Raw genomic sequence first — 22,714 nt, 5'->3', positions numbered from 1 at the left:
ACTGTTTTAGCTTCTTATCTGGAGTCCCCTCAGGTTGTACTCTAAACAGTTTAGGAAGGAAATAATCCCCTTGAACTCAGCAGTTTCCAGGCAGAGGCTTCTCTGGCATTAGATGGAATCAGGACTTTTCCAAGGAGAACCAGCGTGGCCTGGGAACTAGGTCAGACATACACGGAGTGGGTTGATCAGCTTAAAAGCACTTTGGAGGCCAATTTGGTGGCAGGTCAAACTGCAGATACCAACATATTGTTGTCTTTCTCCTGGATCCTGCTTTTCATCCTAACCTAACACTTTTTGTAAGTTGTATCACCATTCACTCAGTCTCCCATGTTTGACCTCTTAGTATTTATTTTGCAGCAAATTAATTCGACAAGTGTTTCTGAAGAAGCTTAGATTTGGAAGGGCATCTGTGAGGTGAGCACTCACAGAGAAGTCACTATGTCATTTAGGACTCTTTCCTCTCCCTAGCCTCTCAGTCGGTCTTAACCAGTTCCTTGTATTGCATTCAGACCAGAGAAGTGTTTCTTTTGTGTGTGGTGTCAGGGGTGAGCCACTGTTGACTTGAGATTTAGGTTGAGTCCTCAAAGAGGACTTGGGTGGCCCTCCTGCCAGGAGTTGTGCCCTGAGACTAGGGCAACCTGTTAGAAGAGGTCCTCCCTTGATCTCCTGGACTAATAAAGTCTTCCTTTAAAATCTTTTTTGCCCTATCCTCCCTTTTCCTTGGCTAACCTTTACAAACCAGTTTTTTTGGTCATAAGCAGTCCCCTCTCCCCCTCCCCCACACCAGAGAAGAAACCACTTCAGCTAACAATCTCCAATTTGAATTCCGATGGGAGCCAAGAGTGAACCGTGGTTGGAATGTTGGTGTTAGTGCATTTTGATTGCTGTGCTTGGCCTGGTTCTCCTGCTTTGCTCCATTTTAGCTGACTTGGTTGGGGTCATGCTTCTCAGAATTCTTCATATTCCAGGTCACTGGCCAGCAGTCTGTCCTATGCCTTCCACAGGCATCAGGGGCACCTACTTTCTTTCTAACTCCTTACAACCATCAAGAGAATATCTTGGGGGTCTCTGAGGCTTTTCTTTCTGTCATTGCCTTTTTTGACATCTGTAGCCAGCTTTGAGATCTCTAGGTCAAATGCTCTAAATTTAGCCCAGTCTTTCTCTCTCTTCCTACTTCCCTGTCCCCGTATTCTCCCTTAACTGCCCATGATGTGCAACTTGCATGCTGGAAGACTTTAGAGAGTAGCTAGTCCCATGTCATCATTTGACAGAATGGAAAATAGAAGGTCAGAGAGGGGAGATGATCTCTCTCTTCATTATCATCACCATCATCATTACCTCAGTTCTCCCAGAAACTCTGCAAGGCCTGGATAGTAGTCCTGTTTTGTAGCTGGGGAAGCAGTCTCGGAGAGGTACAGTGGTTTACCCAGGAGCCCAGAGCTTGGAAATCACAGGGGCAAAATGCTTCAGACTAGGTTTCCAGGAGGTCAGTAGGAAGTTCTTGGGTCTCTCTTTGTAGTGCTGAAAAATTCATTTCAAGGAGCTAAAGGCTGAAGCATAATGGCTATCTGAGGTGATTATATTATCTTAGCCTGCTTGGCAGTTTAATGTGGGGGAAAACTTGTGGAGAATCTGAGCTCTTTGCCCTTGTTATAGTCTTTGTATAATCTCATGCAGTTGGGAGTGACAGTTGAGTTCAGTCCTGGTTACACAGGTTCCCCCTGAGTTGGACCAAAGCAAATGAACTCAAAATAAGTTTGCTTCAGGTCTCTCTGCAACAGAAGGGCAAGTATGTATCCAGTGTGACCATGGCAAGCTGGGTTCAAAGACAGTGTCAGATAATCAGTTAGGTTACCAGAGGCCAAAGAGATTGGAGCTGGCAGAGCTTCTGCTGTGAAATGGGGAGAAGAGCAGTTCCCTATCTCCCGGTTTGTAGGAACAGTTCTTGGTTAGTGACCTCAAGGGGAATGGGAACACCTGTGTTAGAAACTTTCTCTTTGATTCATTTGTTTTCTGGGTCAGGGGCACTCATTATAAAAGAATGGTTTCCCAGCACTGTTTTGAATTAGTTTCTGTTTTTTGGTTACAAATCAAAACAAAAAACAAAAGTGACCCTGGAGCTGGGCTCCTCATCAGTTAAGCAGAGGTGGAGGGGACTGTGCCAAGGCCTTGAGATTCTACAGTCGCTGGATCCCTGGGAAAACTGAACTGGCTGTTTCATTTTGGACTGTGTGAATTGCTTCTTTATAAAACTCTGTTTGGAAAAATGACTTCATCCAATTTTCAACACTATTAGCAAGGTGAACAGAAGGTAGGTGGAGTGGCTGCAGACTGAGTAACCCTAAGGCTAAGGAATCAGGACAGGTGGAAGATGGCCAAATTCTCTGCAATAGTGAGAGATTGCTTGTATGCCACCCCACTCACTGAAGGCAGTGATGCCAGGGAGAGGTCAGTGATGAGTGACAGTCCCCTTTAGAAAAGCTTCAGTCTTCTTTCATTCCTTTTAGTTTTTAGGCTTTAGGTCTTACTCCTGCCTTTAGAGTGAAGACCTGCTTAGCTTAGTGAAAAGTCTCCTTTGTTTTGTAAGATCATTTTCTGGTAGAGAAGGTAACTCTTTTAAATCCAACCTGGTAATAGGATCATTTCCTCTCCTTGTCATCAGTGTCTGTGGGATTCCCTAGGCCCCTGGTGTTTAGAAAGAGCTAACACTGTTTGTATCAGGCCTTCCCTAAGCCCTGGGGTTACAGAGAAAGAAAAATAGTCTAATGATAGAGGGAAGAGGTGCTTTTAAGAGCTGACTCCAAAACTTCCAAATACTGAACCATAGGAGACTGGGTTTCTGATTGTAGAAAGTTAGGGGCATCCATTGTTTTAAATCATGGGGTCTAGGAACTCCAATTTTTCAAAAAATATCAGGATTACCGTGTTTCACATTTTTAATTATTTTTTATAAAAGAAAGATTTTATTTTATTTTATTTATTTTATTTTACAATTTTTCCCCTACTCTTGCTTCCGTCCCCCCACCTCCCACAGAAGGCAGTCTGTTAGTCTTTACATTGGTATACATTGATCTAAATTGGATGTGATGGGAGAGAAATAATATCCTTGAGGAAGAAAAATAAAGTATAATAGTAAAATTACATAATAAGATAACGGGTTTTATTAAATTAAAGGTGTTTGGTCTTTGTTCAAACTCCACAGTTCTTTCTCTGGATACAGGTAGTATTCTCCATCGAAGATACCCCCAATTGTGCCTGATTGTTTCACTGATGGAATGAACAAGTCCATCAGGTTGATCATTGCCCCCATGTTGCTATTAGGTTATATAGTGTTTTTCTGGTTCTGTTCACTGCTCAGCTTCAGTTCATGCAAATCCCTTTAGGCTTCCCTGAATTCCCATCCCTCCTGGTTTCTAATAGAACAATAGTGTCCCATGACATACATATACCACAGTTTGTTAATCCATTCCCCAATTGAAGGATATTTGCTTAATTCCCAATTCTTTGCCACCACAAACAGGGCTGCTATGAATATTTTTGTACAAGTGATGTTTTTACCCTTTTTCATCATCTCTTCAGGGTATAGACCCAGTAGTGGTATTGCTGGATCAAACATTTTTGTTGCCCTTTGGGCATAATTCCAAATTGCTCTCCAGAAAGGTTGGATGAGTTCACAGCTCCATCAACAATGTATTAATGTCCCAGATTTCCCACATCACTTACAACATTGGGTTTGTTTTTTTTTTTTTTGGCAAGGCAAATGGGGTTAAGTGGCTTGCCCAAGGCCACACAGCTAGGTAATCCCTTCCAACATTAAATATTGAAGTCTTTCAATAGAATTGGTTTCTTGTGTCTTTTATACACAGAAAGACATCATCCTGGGAAGAGCTCTGACCATAGACTTCTTCCCAGGACCACCCCCTCCCCCCACAATGTGAAGGTTCCCTTTCCCAAAGCATCACAGTGACCGTATTGGAATGATTCCAGACCTTTGATGAATGAAGTGCTGCTAGAGTTTTCAACCAAGCAGCAGGACTTTACAGTTATTTTATTATCTTTATCTTTTTAATTAAAAGTTTTTTTAACATGTTTTGACACAAGATGCTTCCCCCCCCAAATACCCAAGCCACCCTCCATAAAGAATATCCACTTACTCTTCAGCTCCTCTGGGCCAGCTGGACTCTAGGACAAGTTCCAGAGCTCTGGAAAACCAGGCTGTCTCTTTGACAATTCTCCCAAGTGCACATTGAACCAGGAAAATATGAACCAAAGAAAAAGGCAGGAAAAGTGAATGCCAACAACCTATAGCCAGAAGAACACTTCTTCTCTAGGGTTTCTAAAGGGGTGAGACTCTGGGAACTTTGACAAATTAGGATGAATGATCAGCTTTTGTATTGGTTTCTGTTATTTGAGCAAAAGGTCCAAGGTTGGCTCTTCTCATAGCATATTTTATTAGAGTAAATGCTTGACAGTCTTCACAGAATGGACATTCCTTTTCTTTTCTTTTTTTTTTTTTTAGATTTTTCACAAGACAAATGGGGTTAAGTGGCTTGCCCAAGGGCCACACAGCTAGGTAATTATTAAATGTCTGAGGTCAGATTTGAACTCAGGTACTCCTGACTCCAGGGCCAGTGCTCTATCCACTGCGCCACCTAGCCACCCCTCTTTTTTTAAAAAAAACTTTGTTCAGGAAAAAAGATGTATGCACTTGACATTCATCTTACTAAAAATACCACAATCCTTTGCTTTGAATCCTACTTGAGTTTAGCTTGAAAGATAGCTGGGAGATTGGGAAGCTTTCAACTGACCTTTCCCAGATAGGGCTTCTATTTCTATGGGCTAGTTCCAAGGTGAAAACTCAAATGGGATGTTAGGGGGACTGGGGAGCAGGACTCAGAGAAGGCCTAATACAGCAATAATCACTATTGTGATAGGAAGGACAAAAGAATCAAAAGGAGATAAAATAAGGTTTTCTTTCTTAATGGTGATTTCCTTTGAAAAATGATTTCTTAAAATGTCCTCTTTTCTTCAGGTTGCTATGGGAGTTCCATGTGACAGCATGAAAGGACAAACATTCCAGTGATGAAGCTTGTGATGTGACTGGCCTGAGGAGCAGAGTGCAAACCGTTCTTGGTGCCAACCTTAATTCCACTATGATGGCTACAGATGCGGGTGAGCCAGCAAGCACTGAAGATTCAGAGAAACCTGATGGGGTCTCTTTAGAAAATGGTGTTCTTCCAGTGGCTGCTGCATTGACAATGGAAATTAGACTGAAGGAAAATGCCAGGACCTTCTCTGCTTCTAGGGAAACTATGGAGAGGACCAGGGTCTTCAGGAAGAGCATGGAGTTGGTGGTTGATGATCAAGGCACTGACTCCTCCTCTAAAGAAGAGAACATCCAGGGTGCCCAAAGAACAGCTCAACTTTCAACAAACAGTCAGGGAGGGGGACAGGAGGGTAAACATGAACAAGGGTCAAAGCTAAATTCTGAAGTTCCCAAAGACTGTCTCAAGGAGAAGAGTGAAAAGGAGATGGAAGAAGAAGCAGAAATGAAGGCAGTAGCAACTTCTCCAAGTGGCCGCTTCTTGAAGTTTGATATTGAGCTGGGCCGAGGAGCCTTCAAAACGGTGTTTAAAGGGTTGGACACAGAGACCTGGGTGGAGGTTGCCTGGTGTGAGTTGCAGGTCAGTGTTCCCTAAACATCCTCTCCTTGCCAGGAAAGTTGCTGCTAAGCTAAAAGGAGTTGCTCAAGCCAACCAGGCTTAGGCAGATTCTCACTTGCTCTTGCTATCTCTATCTCTTCTCCTTCTTCCTGGCTCTCTCTCTTGTCTTTTTCTCCTTCCTTTTCCCTTCCTCCCCCTTTCCTCCTTTCTCTGTCTCTCACTGTCTCTGTCTCTCTCCTCTGTCTTTGTGCTAATTTAGAGGTGTGCCTCCTTTGACTTCAACATGTTTCTCCTTCAGTTTAAAAAAAACTTAATCATTTTTGCCCAGTCTACTCCCCAGCCCCCATTTGGATAAGGAAGAAAGCCCAGGTCCTTTGCTTTTTGACCTGACTGTTCTGTCCAGGCAGGGTTTGGGATCACTCAGGTTTTGACGTGATGTCTAGAAGGGTCTCCCTGGCAAAGCCTCCCTTCATTCAGATGCCTGAGACTTGAATTGAAAGTCACCAGAGCCCACTGGGCAGCTGAGAGGTTGACTTCATAGTAGGGTTACTGAGTGCTAGATATAATCATTAAGGAACTTAAGAGGGAATACAATGCAAGAAGCTTTAGGCTGAGTGTGAAGAGCCCTGTGGATAGCTCAGTTCAGAAGTTGTGGGGACCCGACCCAGATGTCAGGGCTGCAAGGAGCTTCATGGACTGGAGACCCAAGGGCTTCTGCACTTGTCTGTCCTCTGAGCACTCAGCTGCTTTGAGTTTTGAAGATTTTGACCAGTATTTCCATAACCAATTTTCCATCTTCTGTATTTTATTACCTTGAAAAAGGGGTCCTGGGGGTGGCTAGGTGGCGCAGTGGATAGAGCACCGGCGCTGGAGTCAGGAGGACCTGAGTTCAAATGTGGCCTCAGACTCTTAATAATTACCTAACTGTGTGGCCTTGGGCAAGCCACTTAACCCCATTGCCTTGCGAAAAAAAAACTAAAAAAGAAAAAGGGGTCCAGACTTTCTTGAACTGCCCTGTTCTAGGCTAGGCGCTTCATTTTCCACAGGAGGGAAATGAGAAATTCAGGTTGCCTGATTCCCAGAGGCTTAGGGGGTTCCTTTCTTGTTCTTCATTAAAAATAATTCCTGGGTATTTTTACTTTTGCTATCCCTTTGATTTCCAAATCTATCCCTGCCCCTCATAACAAAGACAGTTCAGCCAACTTGACAAAGCTGTCAGTCAACAGAATAGATAGCATTCCACACTCATGGGACCCCACCTCAGCCAAGTTGGGAGGGAAGGATTGTGAGGGTCCTTTCCTGGGAAGAATAAGCCCTGGCCCCAGTTTGGTATGGCTCCATTGTTGGGCATCACGTATGTTCAGCAACAGCCTGGGCAGTCAACTGAGGACTTGAGGGTCTCTGCACGGAAGAGGTCTGAAGCAGCAGCATCTGCTCACTTGTGCCCAGTTAGGTTAAGTAGCATCAGAAATGACAAGGCTTCCCTCTCTCCAAATTCCCCTAGCTCCAAAGGGCCAAGAAAGAGTTTCTGTGCAGCATGGAGGCTTTGATGGCCATACCCACTGTTCATCAGCAGCTCTTAGGCCTCTAACTCACCCACTTTGTATCAGACACTTGATCCTCAAAACCCTACAGCCAGTGCCATTCTTGTCCCCATTTTACAGAAGAAGAAACTGAGACAGTATGTGTCTGAGGGCAGATTTGAAGTCAGGCCTTCCTGCTTGATCTGAGGTCCAGTGTTCCCTCCCTTGTGGTGTGACCAGCTTCTTCTTGCTGGCATTGGTCTTTGTTTCGGTTCAGGAAATGATTGAGTGAAGCTGATAAAGCTGCTGAGGGAAGTTTTAACCATATGGTAAAGGAGGTTTAGGGAGTCACCAGGAGAAAGCTGTGAGTTCATGACAGGGAAGGTACCTCACTACAGTTTATAGAAACTGTAGAATAAAATAGGATGCTAGGAAACACGATCCCAGTTTGAGACAGACACAGAGAGGAGAGATAGACCCATAGAAGCAGAGGAGAGAAACCAAAGGGAGAGAATAGAGAGGCAAAACAGGCATACACACACACATACAGAGGAAAGAAAGAGACAGATAAAGAAGCAGAGAGAGGAGGAGACAGGTGAAGAAAGATAGAGAAGACAGAAGGAGAGAGACCTTGAGACAGAAGAGAGAAGAGAGGTAGAAGGAAAGAAAGAGTTGATTATTGGGCTTAGTTTCTAGAAAGGGGATGTGGGAGAATTCCTATCAGATCACATTTCTGTTCCATACTACTTAGTAGGACAAGTGTATGATCAGGATTCTATCTTGAGAAGATACTGAATAATGCTAATGAATTAGGAGAACCAAATGCTAGATGTTATTAAAATCCTCTTGTGAGGCAAGCCTGGGTGTTGCAATGGAGAAAGCGTTGGGCCTGGAGTCAGGAAGGCCTGAATGTAAATCTGACCTCAGACATTTACTAGCTTTGTGACCCAGGGCAAGTCATTTCACCCTATTTGCCTTAGTTTTCTTGTCTGGAGAAGGAAATAGCAAACCACTCCAGGATTTCTACCAAGAAAACCTCCAATGGGGTCACGAAGAGTCAGACGTGACCAAACAATACTAATATGAGGTAAGCTTACTCAGGGTGGCACTAGGCTTTCTTTTCTTCTTTTTCTTCTTTTCTTTTCTTTTCTTTTCTTTTCTTTTCTTTTTTCTTTTTAAGGTTTTTGCAAGGCAATGGGGTTAAGTGGCTTGCCCAAGGCCACACAGCTAGGTAATTATCAAGTGTCTGAGGTCGAATTTGAACCCAGGTACTCCTGACTCCAAGGCCAGTGCTCTATTCACTGCGCCACCTAGCTATCCTGGCCAGTCCTTTTCTAAGAGCCAGGGTGAGATAGAAGAAAGCAATGCATCCTGTTCTCAGTGTCTCTATGACCAGGTTGGGGCAGTTCCTAGTGGTGCTCCAAGTCTGAGTCAGACAGCTTTGTCTTCACTGCTAGTTACCTGCCTCTCTAGAAGCCTGCCCCAACCTTACCATCATTTCTTCTTTTGCTAAGAAAGTAGAGTCAGAGGATCACAGACCTTGAGAGTTAGGGAGTCTAGCTCTCATCTTTCAAATGAGGAGACCAAACTGGGCCTCTGACTCAGTCATTTTCCAAGAAAACCTTTTGTTTTTAACATTTCATACTGAACATAAGGCCCCAACAAAGCAGAACTGGGATGATTTACAAGTCCAGAATTCTTTTTTTCCAATCCAAACATCATTGGTCCCTTCACATCTGGGACTTTCCCAGTGCTCAGCTTAGGTAGGCTTTCTGGATTGCTGGGAGAGCAGCTGGGATCCTTGACTAGGTGGTGCATTTCTTGTCTGCATTTTCTCTTCATGTTGCATTGCCCCGTGTCTTCCTGAGTTTCTTTCCTGTAGTTCTCTTTGTTTAGGGTGTTGCTCCAGTATTATTTGAGGCTGCTAAGCCACCATTTGCTCAGTACATCCTTGGTTTTCAAACATGTGTGGCGCTGCTGTCTGGTACTTGGCTACTCACCTCCTACTGGAACAGCCTTGAAGTCCACATTTTTGCTCTTAGAAAGTTGTTGATTTTCATTTTTCAAGAAGCCTTAAGGTCTCGAAAGGGGCAATATGGCCTGACAGGAAGCCTTGGCTTTAACTCTTGCCCCTACACCTGTTAGCTGTGTGATTGTGGGCCTAGGGGCCCTGAAGGTGTGGGTGGTGCTTGTTTCTTCCCCAACCCAGACTAGAATAGAATCATTCCACTTCCCTCTGCCATCCGTGGGGAAGTGGGCCTGTGTGCCTGCTGCAGACCTGGTGCTGGTAGGACTTCTTCCTTAGCACAGATTCCTTTTTCCCTCAGAGTTGTGTTTCAGCCCCAGAGCTTTCCAGCCATATGTGAGTGTTTCCCATTCTTCTGCTTTTCCCTTAAGCCTTCCTAAGCACCTGGGTATCAGAAAATGAGGCAGGACCACAGCCCTGCTAAAAAAAGAATCCTAGATGAGCCCTTGCTTTGCCTCTATCTAGGGAAGTCTGCAGGGACCATCCGGCCCTTCTGGAGAGTCGAGACGATTTTTTTTTGTTCTGGAGAGCTGCCATGCTAATGGCAGGAGCCAGGCCCTGAAGGGCTCAGCAGCATTGCAGACAGAAAGGCCTATGGTCCTTAGAAGGGCTGATGATGCTTGTAGCCCTTTTCTCCAGCCTTGTTTCCACTGAGAAAATGGGAGCACCTTCAGGGGAGCTTTCTGACCAACCCCACCAAGATTCTTGATGGCTGAGAACTTTTGGGGGTAAAAAATGATCTCACTTTGTGATTCTGAAATCCCTTCTCCATTTTAGGACCGAAAACTAAGCAAAGCTGAGCAGCAGAGATTCAAAGAAGAAGCTGAGATGCTGAAGGGTCTTCAGCACCCCAATATAGTCCGATTCTATGACTCCTGGGAATCCACCGTGAAGGGGAAAAAGTGCATTGTTTTAGTGACTGAGCTCATGACCTCAGGCACATTAAAGACGTGAGTTAACTTGACTTTGGACTAGGGTGTGTAGGGGGGTGTGTGTGTGCGTGTGTGTGTGTATGCATGTGCGTAGTGTAGTGTGTAGGAGGTGTGTGAGTATGCGTGTGGATGTGTGTGTAGTGTGTGTGTGTGGACATGAGTGTGAGGTATATGTGTGTAGTGGATGTGAATGTGATGTGTTTGTAGTGTGTATGGTGGGGGGGAGAGTGTATGTGTGTGTGTGTGTAGGGGGGTGAGTTTGGAGTTAAATTGCCATTTCAGCGTTCTGTCCTGTGTGTCCTCCCCACCCCCCACCATTTTGGGGAATGAGAATATAATAATAAGACTATGGATTTTCTCAGCACACTCTAGATTGACTTGAACGTACAGTGTTAATTCAGGTTATTTGAAGCAACATTTGAAGAAATTAAAATATGGAGGAAGTTGTTTTCTTTCCATAGAACTGATTAGAGGCAGCTGTTGACTTGGTGGAGAGAGGGCATCTGGAGTCAGAAAGACTTCAGTTCAAATCTGGCCTTTGACACTTTGTGACCCTGGCAAAGTTACCTCAATTCTGTCAGCCTCAGTTTTCTCACTTGTAAAATAGGGATCATAACATCTCCCTTTCAGGGTTGTAAAGAACCAGTGAGGTTGTGTTTGTAAAGCAATTCAGTGCTTTAGAAATAATCATTTCCCTTTTCCATTCCCTCTTAGTGTTAGGTCCTGTTTTTATAGTTTGAAGAAATCATGGCTTCTCAGAAGGGAATGATCCAGTTTCAAGTCTAAGTCTAAGTCCAATATTTTTTTTTGTTTGTTTGGCTTGATTTTTCTGCAATGTAGTGGTGATTTGCCCAAGGCCACAGAGCTAGTTAAGTCGCAAGTGTCAGGCTAGATTTGAGCTCGGGTCCTCCTGACTCTGAGACCAGCACTGAGTTGCAGTCTCCCCCCCCCCCCCCCCATATCTTTTTGTCTCTTTTGGTTTTTGCAAGGCCATGGGGTTAAGTGACTTGCCCGGGGGTCATACAGTACAGCTGAGGCCAGATTGCACTCAGGTCCTCTTCTGTGCCAGTGCTCTATCCACTTAGCTGCCTTCCCTGCCACCACCACCCCCAATATCTTTTAACAGACAAATAGCAAAATGGGATAGAGGGTCAGTAACTTCTCCAGTGTCACCTTGCTATTTCCCTTAGCTGTGATCCTAAAAGCAGGTGTTCTACTGGTCTTGGATGACCTGGCCAGGTATTCCATGAGAGTGAGATAAGGTTCTTTGCATCTCAGCAGCCATGTAGGGCTGAGAGGGAGGGAGATGAGTACTCACCAGGAAATGAATCTCCTGGCCTTTTGAGGATGTCATATCCCTGTCTGTCTGATGGTGGAACCTTAGCCCTCCAGTAGGATTAAGGCAGATGGGGGAATCTGGGAATAGAGATGGGGAAGACACTGATCTTTTGACCCCCAATATTGAGACTTAACATTTCTGTGTAGGTACTTAAAACGGTTTAAAGTCATGAAGCCAAAGGTGTTAAGGAGTTGGTGCCGGCAGATTTTGAAGGGTCTTCAGTTCTTGCACACGAGAACACCACCCATTATCCATCGAGACTTGAAATGTGACAACATTTTCATCACCGGCCCAACTGGCTCAGTGAAGATTGGGGACCTGGGTCTAGCCACCTTAATGCGCACATCATTCGCCAAGAGTGTGATTGGTAATATCTGTGGTTTTCTGACTTGGGCCAAGGGCGGGGTTCCTGTCAAGTAACAAGAGTCTAGGTTATGGAGAGGTGGCTTTTTTTCATTTCTTATCTCTTTTTTATAATAAATTTACTTATTTTTTCAACTACAGGAAAAGATAATTGTCTGTCTTTCTTTTTTTGAAAGGCAAATGGGGTTAAGTGACTTGCCCAAGGCCACACAGCCAGGCAATTATTAAGTGTCTGAGGCTGGATTTGAACTCAGGTACTCCTGACTCCAGGGCCGGTGCTTTATCCACTGCGCCATCTATCCACCCTTACTTCTCTATTTCTTAAGCCTATATGAGACAGTTTTGATAACTGCCACTTTGTAATATAGTTTGAGATCTGGTGTAGCTAGGCTACCTTCTTTTATTTTTTTTTCATTAATTCCCTTGATATTCTCCACCATTTTTTCCTCCACATGAATTTTGTTACTATTTTTTCTAACACTATAAATTAATTTTTTGGAGTTTGGTATGACACTCAATAAATAATTTAAGTAGAATTGTCATTTTTATTATATTAGCTTGGCCTATCCATGAGTAATTCACATTTTCCCAATTATTTAGGTCTAATTTTATTTTTGGGAAGTGTTTTGTTATTGTGTTCCTGTAGTTTCTGCATTCTTTATGAAGGGGCCACAGAAGATTAGGGAGAAGGTTTGCTAGTTTGCTAACAGAGATACTGGAACAACAGAGAATAAGTGGGAGTCATGCCTAAATACCAGTAGTGCCTGTTGTCAAGTGTTGGCCACTAAATAGTTTCATTCAGCATGTGCTAAGAAAAAGTGCCTTTACCTATGGTGAGCAACCAGTGAGCATGGGCCCTTTTGTGCAGCATCTAGAGTCACCGCTAGGTACTGGAAGTGTGAGGCAACCCCTTGATGTGCTTCAAAGAGGGTGGTTTTCCCCCCCTTTTAGGAAAAGGTGTTGGTCATTTTCTGTTTGTAGGGACCCCAGAGTTTATGGCTCCAGAAATGTATGAAGAACACTATGATGAATGTGTTGATGTCTACGCCTTTGGTATGTGTATGCTGGAAATGGCAACTTCTGAATATCCATACTCCGAGTGCCAGAATGCTGCTCAGATCTACCGCAAAGTCACCAGTGTAAGTCTGAGTTGGGATAGGTTGGATATTTTTGGCATCTAGCTTTGTTTCTTTTTTTTAGTTTTTTTTTTTTTGCAAGGCAAATGAGGTTAAGTGGCTTGCCCAAGGCCACCCAGCTAGGTAATTATTAAGTGTCTGAGGTCAGATTTGAACTCAGCTCCTCATGAATCCAGGGCCAGTGCTCTACCCACTGTGCCACCTAGCTGCCCTTTCTGGCTTTGTTTCAAGGGGGCCAGATGGGGTTCTGTGCAGTGCTGTGTTGTTGCACCCAGCCCCATTTTATGCATTGACTGGTCAGAGAGAGTGTTTCTCTATTTCACTCTCTCTGTCTCTCTCTCTCTCTCTCTGTCTCTCTCTCTCTCTCTCATCTGTCTCTTAACTTTCTGTACAGATGGCTGGGGGTTGGAGGGTGGAGATCCACTTCAGCCAGTTTTGCTTCTAATGTAGGTTAGTGTTGTGTGGATGAAGCAGCTTGGGTCCTATTGGAGCCCACACAAGTGATGAAGTGATTCTCTTACACTGGGGAGGAGTAAAGATTAAATCCACTGCCAGAGGTTCCTCATTTCTCAGACCCCATTCATGGAGCTGACATTTACCACACTATGAAAGTATTGTGCCACTAATAGTGAATTAGAACTCCCTGAGTCTGCTTATCTATACCTTCTTAGGAAACAGCAAAACAAGTTCATTTGGTCTATTGGTAGCCATCTTCTCGCCCTTGAGACCATGGTGTGGTAGATGATTGGGTTGGGTTTACTGTGCTACATTTCTGTCAGGTAATGGTACCAGTTCACTTACCTGGATATCAAATAATCTTCATTGCTAGGAAGCTTAGAGACTGAGCCATCTGCTAGTTTGGCAGATATGGGGGAAAGAAAACTGAGAAACCTGCCTTTTGATCCCTTGCCTGCTCTTCACGGTCCCCCTTCATGTGGGGAAGTTTCCCTTCTCAGGCTACAATGATTAGAGAGAGAAAGAGAGCAGTGTGAGTTCCAGGTCTGTTTGTTACATGGTGACTTTTGGTCTTTTCTGGCTCCAGTTCTGGGGGTCACCAAAGACCATCTTGAACAAACAATCTCCATTTTTTTCTTAAGGGGATCAAACCAGCTAGTTTCAACAAGGTGACTGATCCAGAAGTGAAGGAAATCATTGAAGGGTGTATCCGCCAGAACAAACGGGAAAGGTGAGTGTATGCACACACTAAGCTTGGTCAGTCAATTAGTCACTCTCTCAGCATTAATTAGACACTTACTATGTGCTGCTTCTGCAGGGGATAGAGCAGTGGATTTGTCATCAGGAAAACCCATGTTACCTTACTTCACATATGGCCTCAAGATACTTCCTAACTGTGATCTTGGGCAAGTCACTTAACCACACTGCCTTGGTTTCCTCAAAAGGGGAATCATAATAGGATCTACCTCTTTCCAACAACATGGAACAATAGTTTGCACCATTCTGGTTTTTTTTTAGTAAAATTTTGGGTTTTATATTTTTCCCCTTCCCTCCCCCTCCCCCTGACAGAAAAGCAGTCTAATATAGGCTCTACATGTCTGATTATGCTAGATATAGATTCATATTAATCTTGTTGTGAAAGAAGAATCAAATCCAAATGGAAGGAAACTAGAGAGAATTAGAGAGAAAAAGGTGAGAATAAATAAGATAATTTTTAAAAATTGAAGATATACAAAAATATTCATAGCAGCCCTGTTTGTGGTGGCAAAGAATTAGTAAATGTCCTTCAATTGGGGAATGGCTTAGTAAACTGTAGTATATGTATGTCATGGAACACTATTGTTCTATTAGAAACAAAGAGGGATGGGAATTCAGGGAAGCCTGGAGGGATTTGCGTGGACTGATGCTGAGTGAGATGAGAAGAATCAGAAAAACACTGTACACTCTAACAGCAACATAGGGGCAATGATCAACCTTGATAGACTAGCTCATTCTGTCAGTGCCACAATCAGGGACAATTTGGGGCTGTCTGCAATGGAGAACACCATCTGTATCCAGAGAAAGAGCTGTGGAGTTTGAACAAAGACCAAGGTCTGTTATTAATTTAGAAAAAAAACTGCTACCTTATTGTCTGATCTTGCTATCTCTTTTTCCTCCCTCATTTTAACATTTTGTTTTCCAATTATATACAATAGTAATATATACTCATCATTTTTTTTTAGGTTTTTGCAAGGCAAATAGGGTTAAGTGGCTTGCCTAAGGCCACACAGCTAGGTAATTATTAAGTGTCTGAGGCCAGATTTGAACCCAGGTACTCCTGACTCCAGGGTGGTGCTTTATCCACTGCGCCACCTAGCCACCCCAACCCATCATTTTTTGCAAGGCTGTGATTTCTACAATTCCCCCCCCCTCCCCACCACAGAAGGCTGTCTGACAATCTTTACATTGTTTCCATGCCATACATTGATGTAAATTGAATGTTATAAGAGAAAACATAAGAATAAACATAACCCCTCCCCAAAAGAAGATGAGAAACCTCAAGAATAGAGAGGAAAAAAACTTGTACTTCAGTCTGTGTTCAGATTTCAATGGCTCTGTCTCTGGGGTGAGTTGCTTTCTTTATCTGAAGTCCACTAGAGAAGTTGCTTCAATATTTTTCCCACAGTTGCTATATTTCCCTCCACTCTATTCCTCTCCAATCTCATTTATTCTAGTCTCTCTCTCCTTTCATCCTGGCCCTGTCCAAAAGTGTGTTGCATCTGAGTACCCTCTCCCTTGTTCTTCCCTCTCTTCTATCACCTATTGCCCCCTTCCATCCCCCCATTCCCCCTCATCCCGTCCCTTTCAAGCTAGATTTCTTCACCCCATTAAGTGTGTATGTCATTTCCTCCCTGAGCCATTTCCAATGAGAATGAAGGCTCACTCATTCCCCCTTGCCTTCCCCCTTTCCACTCCATTGAAAAAAGCTTTTTCTTGACTCTTATGTGAAATCTCTCGGCTTCTTCTTCATCTCCTTTCCCTTCCTCCCAGTACTTTCCTTTATCACCCATTGACTCCATCTTTTTTACTCTAGTATATATTCCTCTCCTTCCTGTGTCCTATCTATATATGCTCTTTCTAACAGCTCTTACAAATGAGAAAGTTCATATGAGTCATCAATATCTTCTTCCCATGCAGGAATACAAACAGTTCAGCATCATTAAGTTCCTCATAATTAGTCCCTCTCTTCCACTCCCTCTATGGTTCACCAGAGTCCTGTACTTGAAGATCAAACTTTCTGTTCAGCTCTGGTCATCTCATTAGGAAAGTTTGAAAGTTCCCTGTTTCATTGAAAGTCCATCTTTTCCCCTGAAATACGATGTTCAGTTTTGCTGAGTAGTTGATTTTCGGGTTTTTAAACCAAGATCTTTTGCCTTCCGGAATATCATATTCCAATCCCTATGAGCCCTTAATGTAGATGCTGCTAGATCCTGTGTAATCCTGACTATGGTGCCTCGGTAGTTGAATTGTTTCTGGCAGCTTTTAGAATTTTCTCTTTGATTTGGGAGTTTTGGAATTTGGCTATAATATTCCTGGAAGTTTTTCTTTTGGGATCTCTTTGAGGAGGTGACCGGTAAATTCTCTCGATTTCTCTTTTTACCCTCAGCTTCTAGGATCTCAAGGCAATTTTGCTGTATTATTTCTTGAAAAATGAAGTCTAGGCTCTTCTCCTGGTCATGGCTTTCAGATAGCAATTTTTAAATTATTTCTTCTGGATCTGTTTTCGAGGTCGGTTGTTTTTCCAATGAGATATTTCACATTTTCTTCTGATTTTTTACTTTCTTGGCAGAGTTTTATTTCTTCCTGTTCTTTTTTTTTTTAGTTTTTTGCAAGGCAAATGGGATTAAGTGGCTGCCACACAACTAGATAATTACTATGTGTCTGAGGCCGGATTTGAACTCAAGTACTCCTGACTCCAGGGCTGGTGCTCTATCCATTGCGCCACCTAGTCGCCCCTCTTGCTGCTTTCTTGCAAAGTCATCAGCTTCCTTTAGTTCCATTTTGCATTTGAAGGAGTAATTTTATTCAGAGTTTTTTTTAATCTCCTTCTCCAGCTGGCCAATTCTGCTTTTTAAGGCATTCTTCTCATTTGCCTTTTGTTTTGCTTTTTCCATTAGGCCTAAACTGGTTGTTTTTGTTTTTTGTTTTAGATTTTTTTTTCAAGGCAGTGGGGTTAAGTGGCTTGCCCAAGGCCACATGGCTAGGTAATTAAGTGTCTGAGGTCGGATTTGAACCCAGGTACTCCTGACTCCAAGGCCAGTGCTCTATTCACTGAGCTACCTAGCCTCCTCTAAACTGGTTTTTAACATTATTTTCTTCAGTAGTTTTTTGTATATCTTTCACCAAGCTTTTGATTTGGTTTCATGATTTTTCTGCATCGCTCTTATTTCTTCTCCCAATTTTTCCTCCACCTCCCTTAATTGCTTTTCAAAATCTTTTTTGAGCTCATCCATAGTCTGAGCCCATTTTTTATTTCTCTCAGAGGTTTTGGATATGGAAGCTTCTCTTGATTGGCTTCTACTATCACCTTTTATGTCTAAATCCTATATCCATCTAAATCCTATATTCAACCTTATTTTGGTATAGGTGTGAGATGTTCTGTGCCTGGATTCTACCATACATACAATCTTTTTTTTTTTGCAATGTAGTAGAGTTAAGTGACTTACCCAAGGTCACACAGCTAGGTCTGAGGCTGGATTTGAACTCGGGTCCTCCAGACTCCAGGGCCAGTGCTCTATCCATTGTGCCACATAGCTGCCCCCCGTACATACAATCTTCCAGTTTTCCTGGCAGGTTATTTTTTAGGCTTTTTGCAAGGCAATGGGGTTAAGTGGCTTGCCCAAGGCCACACGGCTAGGTAGTTATTGTGTCTGAGGCCGGAGTTGAACTCAGTACTCCTTATTCTAGGGATGGTGCTCTATCTACTGTGCCAACTAGCCACCCCTTCCCAGCAGTTTTTATCAGAGTAAGTTCTTATCCCAGAAATTGGAATCTTTGGGTTTATCAAACCGTAGATTACTATAGTCATTTGCTACTGTTTCTTTTGTACCCAATCTATTCCACTGATCTACCACTATTTCTTATCCGGTACCAAATAGTTTTGTTAACTGATGCTTTATAATTTTAAATCTGGTATGGCTTACAACCTCAAGCATTTCTGAGCTGTGTGACCCTGGGCAAGTCCCTTAATCTTCTTGCTTCAGTTTTCTCATCTATAAAATGAGCTGGAGGAGGCAATGGCAAAGCACTTAAGGATCTTTCTCAGGAAAACCCTAAATGGGGTCACAGAGTCGAATATGCCTGAAACTGCCTGAACATCAGCAATAAATGTGCCAGGCACTTGCTAAGCACCTGGGCATACAAAGAGAGACAAAAAATAGCCCCTGCCCTTGAGGAGCTTACAATTTAATGGGGAGACAACAAGCAAACAAATAGATAAAAAGTAAACTTCAGACAGGATGAATAGGAAATGAATAACAGAGGGAAGACCCTGAAATGAAGAGGGGTCAGGGACGGCTTCCTGTAAAAGAGTTACAGTTGTAACTTGAAGGAAGTCAGGGAGGTCAATAGTCAGAGTGGAGGAAAAAAATGTTTCTAGGTATGAGGGATGACCAGAAGAAATGCCTGGAGCTGAGAGATGTTGGCCACTTGTTGGCCACTATCACAGAATAGACAAACACATGAAAGGGAGAAAAGTATCAGAAATCTGGAAATAGAAGAGGATGCTAGGCTTTGAAGATCTTTAAATGCCAAAACAATATGTGTATTTGATCCTGGAGGCTATTGAGTTAGAGAAGTGACATGGTTGGACATCCATGAAGAATGGACTGGAGTGAGGAGAGCCCTGAGGCAGGCAGACCCTCCAGAAGCGGCTGTCATGGTGCAGGTGTGAGGTGATGGGAGCCTGCACCAGTATCTGAGAGATGGTGCAAAGATCAAAGTCGATATGGAGGGTAAGGAAGAATGCATCCAAGATGAGACCTGAGTTGTGAACCTAAAGGACTGGGTGAAAGGTGGTAAGCCCAGCAGTCAGAGAGAAGGTAGGAGGGATGGATTAGGAGGAAAGAGAATGACCCCTGTTTTGGCCAAGTTGAGTTTAAGATGTGTATTTGATATGTAGTTCAAAAAAAAACACTGGGTTATTTCAGAGTATTTTGGGGTCAGAAACTTCAGTGAGAAACCTTGGCTTTGTCCTTGTTGGAGCCTCTAACAGATTTGCTTGCTCCTCATTTGAATTAGTATAGTCATACTTGCCCTACCCTGACCCTAATCTGCTGTTCAGTAGCCTGCATCTATATTCAGATTGGCAGAGGGGATCATCACAAGTCAACCAAAGGACCCACCAAATTCTTTCATTTTATTGCCTATGTGACCTTGGCAAGTCCTTCTTCTGGGGCCTCAGTTTCTTTTGAAAACTGGGGAAGTAACATGAGATAGATGGTCTCTAATGTATGTGCCTTCTAGCTATAAACATGATTGGTGTTCATCTTGGTCCAGATTGGTGACCATAGGGGAGACCATGGGGATCATTCCCTCCATGATCAAATCCAAGGAGGAAAAGACACTGTGACTGTACCTGTTAAAAAAAAAAGTTAGGAGTTATTGGAAGACATTGATCCAAACCCCAAAGGAAAGATCTGGATTCTTCCTGTCTTTTGTATTTCTCTAGAAAAAGATAATAATAGAATAGATCACTTGAAATAACCAAGAACCAAATCTCTCTGTTGGCCTAAAATCTGATCTCCTGGAGCCAAGAAGAGCAAGGGTCTCTTGGTAAACCTAAGTGAGCCTTCATTGCCAAAAGGGAATTAGCAGAGTCTGCAATAAACATTGACTTCCCTATTCTCAGCCCTCCCGCTTCCCCTCCCCTTCATCCCCCCAGAAAGCTTGCTTTTGCTGTAATACTTTCAAGAATCTGTAACCCAAACCTTACTTGGTTCTGCTCATTTCAGTGTATAGTTTAGAGATCTGTCTAACCCAACGTGTCCTAATAAATGACTTTTTTCTGTATGCACTTTCATGGAGACAAGAATAATTAAAGTCTCTAAACTGATTGCTGTGTCTTCCTCAACTAATCAGTTAAATTGCAGGGTTTTTAATGTTTGATTTTTTTAAAGGGGAACATTTCTACATACAATTTAGAGCAAAAAAAATGTGATTAGATACAAATGCAAGTCTCTTTTATGTGAAACTTAATTCTTTTTTTTTTATTTTTTAGGTTTTTGCAAGGCAAATGGGGTTAAGTGGCTTGCCCAAGGCCACACAGCTAAGTAATTATTAAGTGTCTGAGACCGGATTTGAACCCAGGTACTCCTGACTCCAAGGCCGGTGCTTTATCCACTATGCCACCTAGCGGCCCCAACTTAATTCTTTTTTGAAAAGCATTTAATATATTTAAAATAGTCTTTTTAGAGCTTTCATCTAGGTCTAGATGCCACCATAGAGAGAAAACACTGGAGTAAGGAAGACTGGAGTTCAAATTCAGGCTCAGATACTGTGTGACCTTGGATAAGTCACTTTACCACTTTCTTCCTCAGTTTCCTCAAATGTACAATGGGAATGATAATAATAACTCCTGTCTCCTAAAAGTTGTTGTGAGGATTGAATGAGAATCTTTGTAAAATGCCTATTAGCACAGAACTGTGCAGATTCTAAGTACTCCATAACTGCTGCTGCTGCTGCTATTGTTGCTCTTTTCTCATTGGTGTAGAAATGTTTCATTGCCCTTTTTTTGAACAACCATATTGCAAACTCCCTTCCCCCCCCAACCCCCCCCACCATGGTACTGCTGAGGAAACTGAGGCATACAGAAGTTGAGTGACTGCCTGAGGTCACATAGCTAGTTAGTGTCTGAGGTTAGATTTGAACTCTGGCCTTCCTGATTCCTGTTTTAGCACCTCTAACCATTGGCCAGGCCACCTGACCAGAAACTCTGAAAATCATATGTTGAATGTATTCTATACTTTTGAATATCATGGATCCTCTAGAATGAATCATGGTTAGTATTGAATAGATCTGAGTTCTTTACAGTCTATTAGCATTTCTTAAGTACCTACTGTGGGCTAGGTGCTGAGAATTCAAAGGTCAAAAGGCAGCAACCTCTAGGAGTCTCCACTCTATTGAAGGGGTGACCTGCACATGTACACATTGGGCCGAAAGGTAGAAAGATGGAGGTGGTTGGAATTTCTGTGCCAGCCCTGTGAGCAGCTCAGCATCCTGCTCAGTCTGTAGAGCAAACAAGGTAAATGAGCTGTTGGTTCATGTAAAATGGAAAAGCAGCCCAAGTTCCTCTTGATGAGAAGACAGAGGCTGGCTCTGTTTCTGGCCACAGCTTTCACTAAGTGCATGGCTAACCTAGCTCCTCATGTGTTGTTATTAGGTTATCCATCAAGGACCTCTTAAACCATGCATTTTTTGCTGAAGATACAGGGCTAAGAGTGGAGTCAGCAGAAGAAGATGATGGTTTCAATTCTTCCTTGGCATTAAGACTCTGGGTTGAAGACCCTAAGAAACTCAAAGGCAAACACAAAGACAATGAAGCTCTGGAATTCAGTTTTAATTTAGAAACGGATATCCCTGAAGAAGTGGCATATGAGATGGTAAGTTTCCCTCTCCCAGAACTTGGGCATGAACTCTGCCCCCTGACCTCCTGGGCTTTTCTCACCAGTCTCTTCAGAAGGCCTCCAGGGAGTGGTTAGAGGGTCCACTGAGTCCTCTTCCTTCTCCTCCATACCTTTTCCTGCCCCACCTGGCATAGGAATGTCTTTGATAATCACTTTTCCCAAATTATCCCCTCTGCCTTATGGGCTAGATAAACAGAATTGGAAGTTTCCAGCCAAGTCCTGCAGTGGACCGGTTCTGTGAGCCATTGATGAACTAGCTTATGGTCACAGAGGAAAGTCTACTTTGGAGGGGGCAGGTCATACTCTTTTAATATCACACACTGAGGAAATCCAGCCAAGCTCTGAACTTCTCTTTCATCCTTAAGCCCACTTTGTCAAGGCTCTGAGCTCTCAATCTGGAAGGGACCTCCATAGTCCTCTAGTCTAACCCCGCCCATTTTCACTGAGGAGGCAACTGAATGTCCATGGAGAGGTCCCCCAGAATGCAAATTATCAAGTCACCTGCAAAAAGAGCTGGTTTGGGGTTCCCATAATCCAGCCTGGAATTGATTACAGTCATTTCACACTCAAAGAAAATTCTTGTCTATGTTCTGACTTGATCTGGACATGGATTTTGTCCTTTTAGGTGAAATCTGGCTTCTTCCATGAGAGTGATTCCAAAGCAGTTGCTAAGTCCATTCGAGATCGGGTTGCTTTGATTAAGAAGTCCCGGGAGAGGAAGCAGGCTAGCTTTTTGGGGGAAGAACGCCGGGATTCTCAGTACAAGCCTCCACAACAAAACACTTGTCAGCTAACTGGGACTGAGTGTGAAGAGACTGAGGTTGATCAGCATGTGCGACAGCAGCTCCTCCAAAAGTCACAGGCTCAGCCACATCACTGTCCTGCCTCGGTTCTTGGTATCTGTCAAGTCCTCTTATGTCCTGGGGGGCAGGGAGGGTGGTGGTGACTGAGGCCAAGATTGTCTGGTGATCATTCCATTGATCCAGAATGGCATAGGGGCCCTTGGGGTTGCTTGGGCTTCAAGAATTGCTTTCTTTTATTGTGGGACATCATCTACATTTGTTGGGCTTGGAGGCTCTGAATTCACAGTTATGACACTGGCTAAGTGTTGAAG

General features: G+C 43.3%; 1 protein-coding gene across 8 annotated transcripts in view; it reads left to right on the top strand.

Annotated features, from left to right (window-relative positions):
• The window catches only part of WNK3 (WNK lysine deficient protein kinase 3), a 63,967-nt gene that overhangs the window by 4,527 nt on the left and 36,726 nt on the right, over window positions 1-22,714 (top strand). For all 8 annotated transcript variants that reach the window (XM_074208552.1, XM_074208557.1, XM_074208555.1 and 5 more), the window contains exons 2-8: window positions 5,033-5,684; window positions 9,990-10,162; window positions 11,630-11,850; window positions 12,828-12,985; window positions 14,080-14,168; window positions 21,357-21,576; window positions 22,226-22,496. In XM_074208552.1, the coding sequence (XP_074064653.1) occupies window positions 5,154-5,684; window positions 9,990-10,162; window positions 11,630-11,850; window positions 12,828-12,985; window positions 14,080-14,168; window positions 21,357-21,576; window positions 22,226-22,496 (1,663 nt within the window). In that variant the 5' untranslated portion in view covers window positions 5,033-5,153. The remainder of the gene's footprint in view (window positions 1-5,032; window positions 5,685-9,989; window positions 10,163-11,629; window positions 11,851-12,827; window positions 12,986-14,079; window positions 14,169-21,356; window positions 21,577-22,225; window positions 22,497-22,714) is intronic.

This window comes from Macrotis lagotis, chromosome X (assembly GCF_037893015.1).
Source record: "Macrotis lagotis isolate mMagLag1 chromosome X, bilby.v1.9.chrom.fasta, whole genome shotgun sequence".
In the NCBI taxonomy this organism is placed as follows: domain Eukaryota; kingdom Metazoa; phylum Chordata; class Mammalia; order Peramelemorphia; family Peramelidae; genus Macrotis; species Macrotis lagotis.
This window is presented reverse-complemented; position numbering and strand designations above follow the sequence as displayed.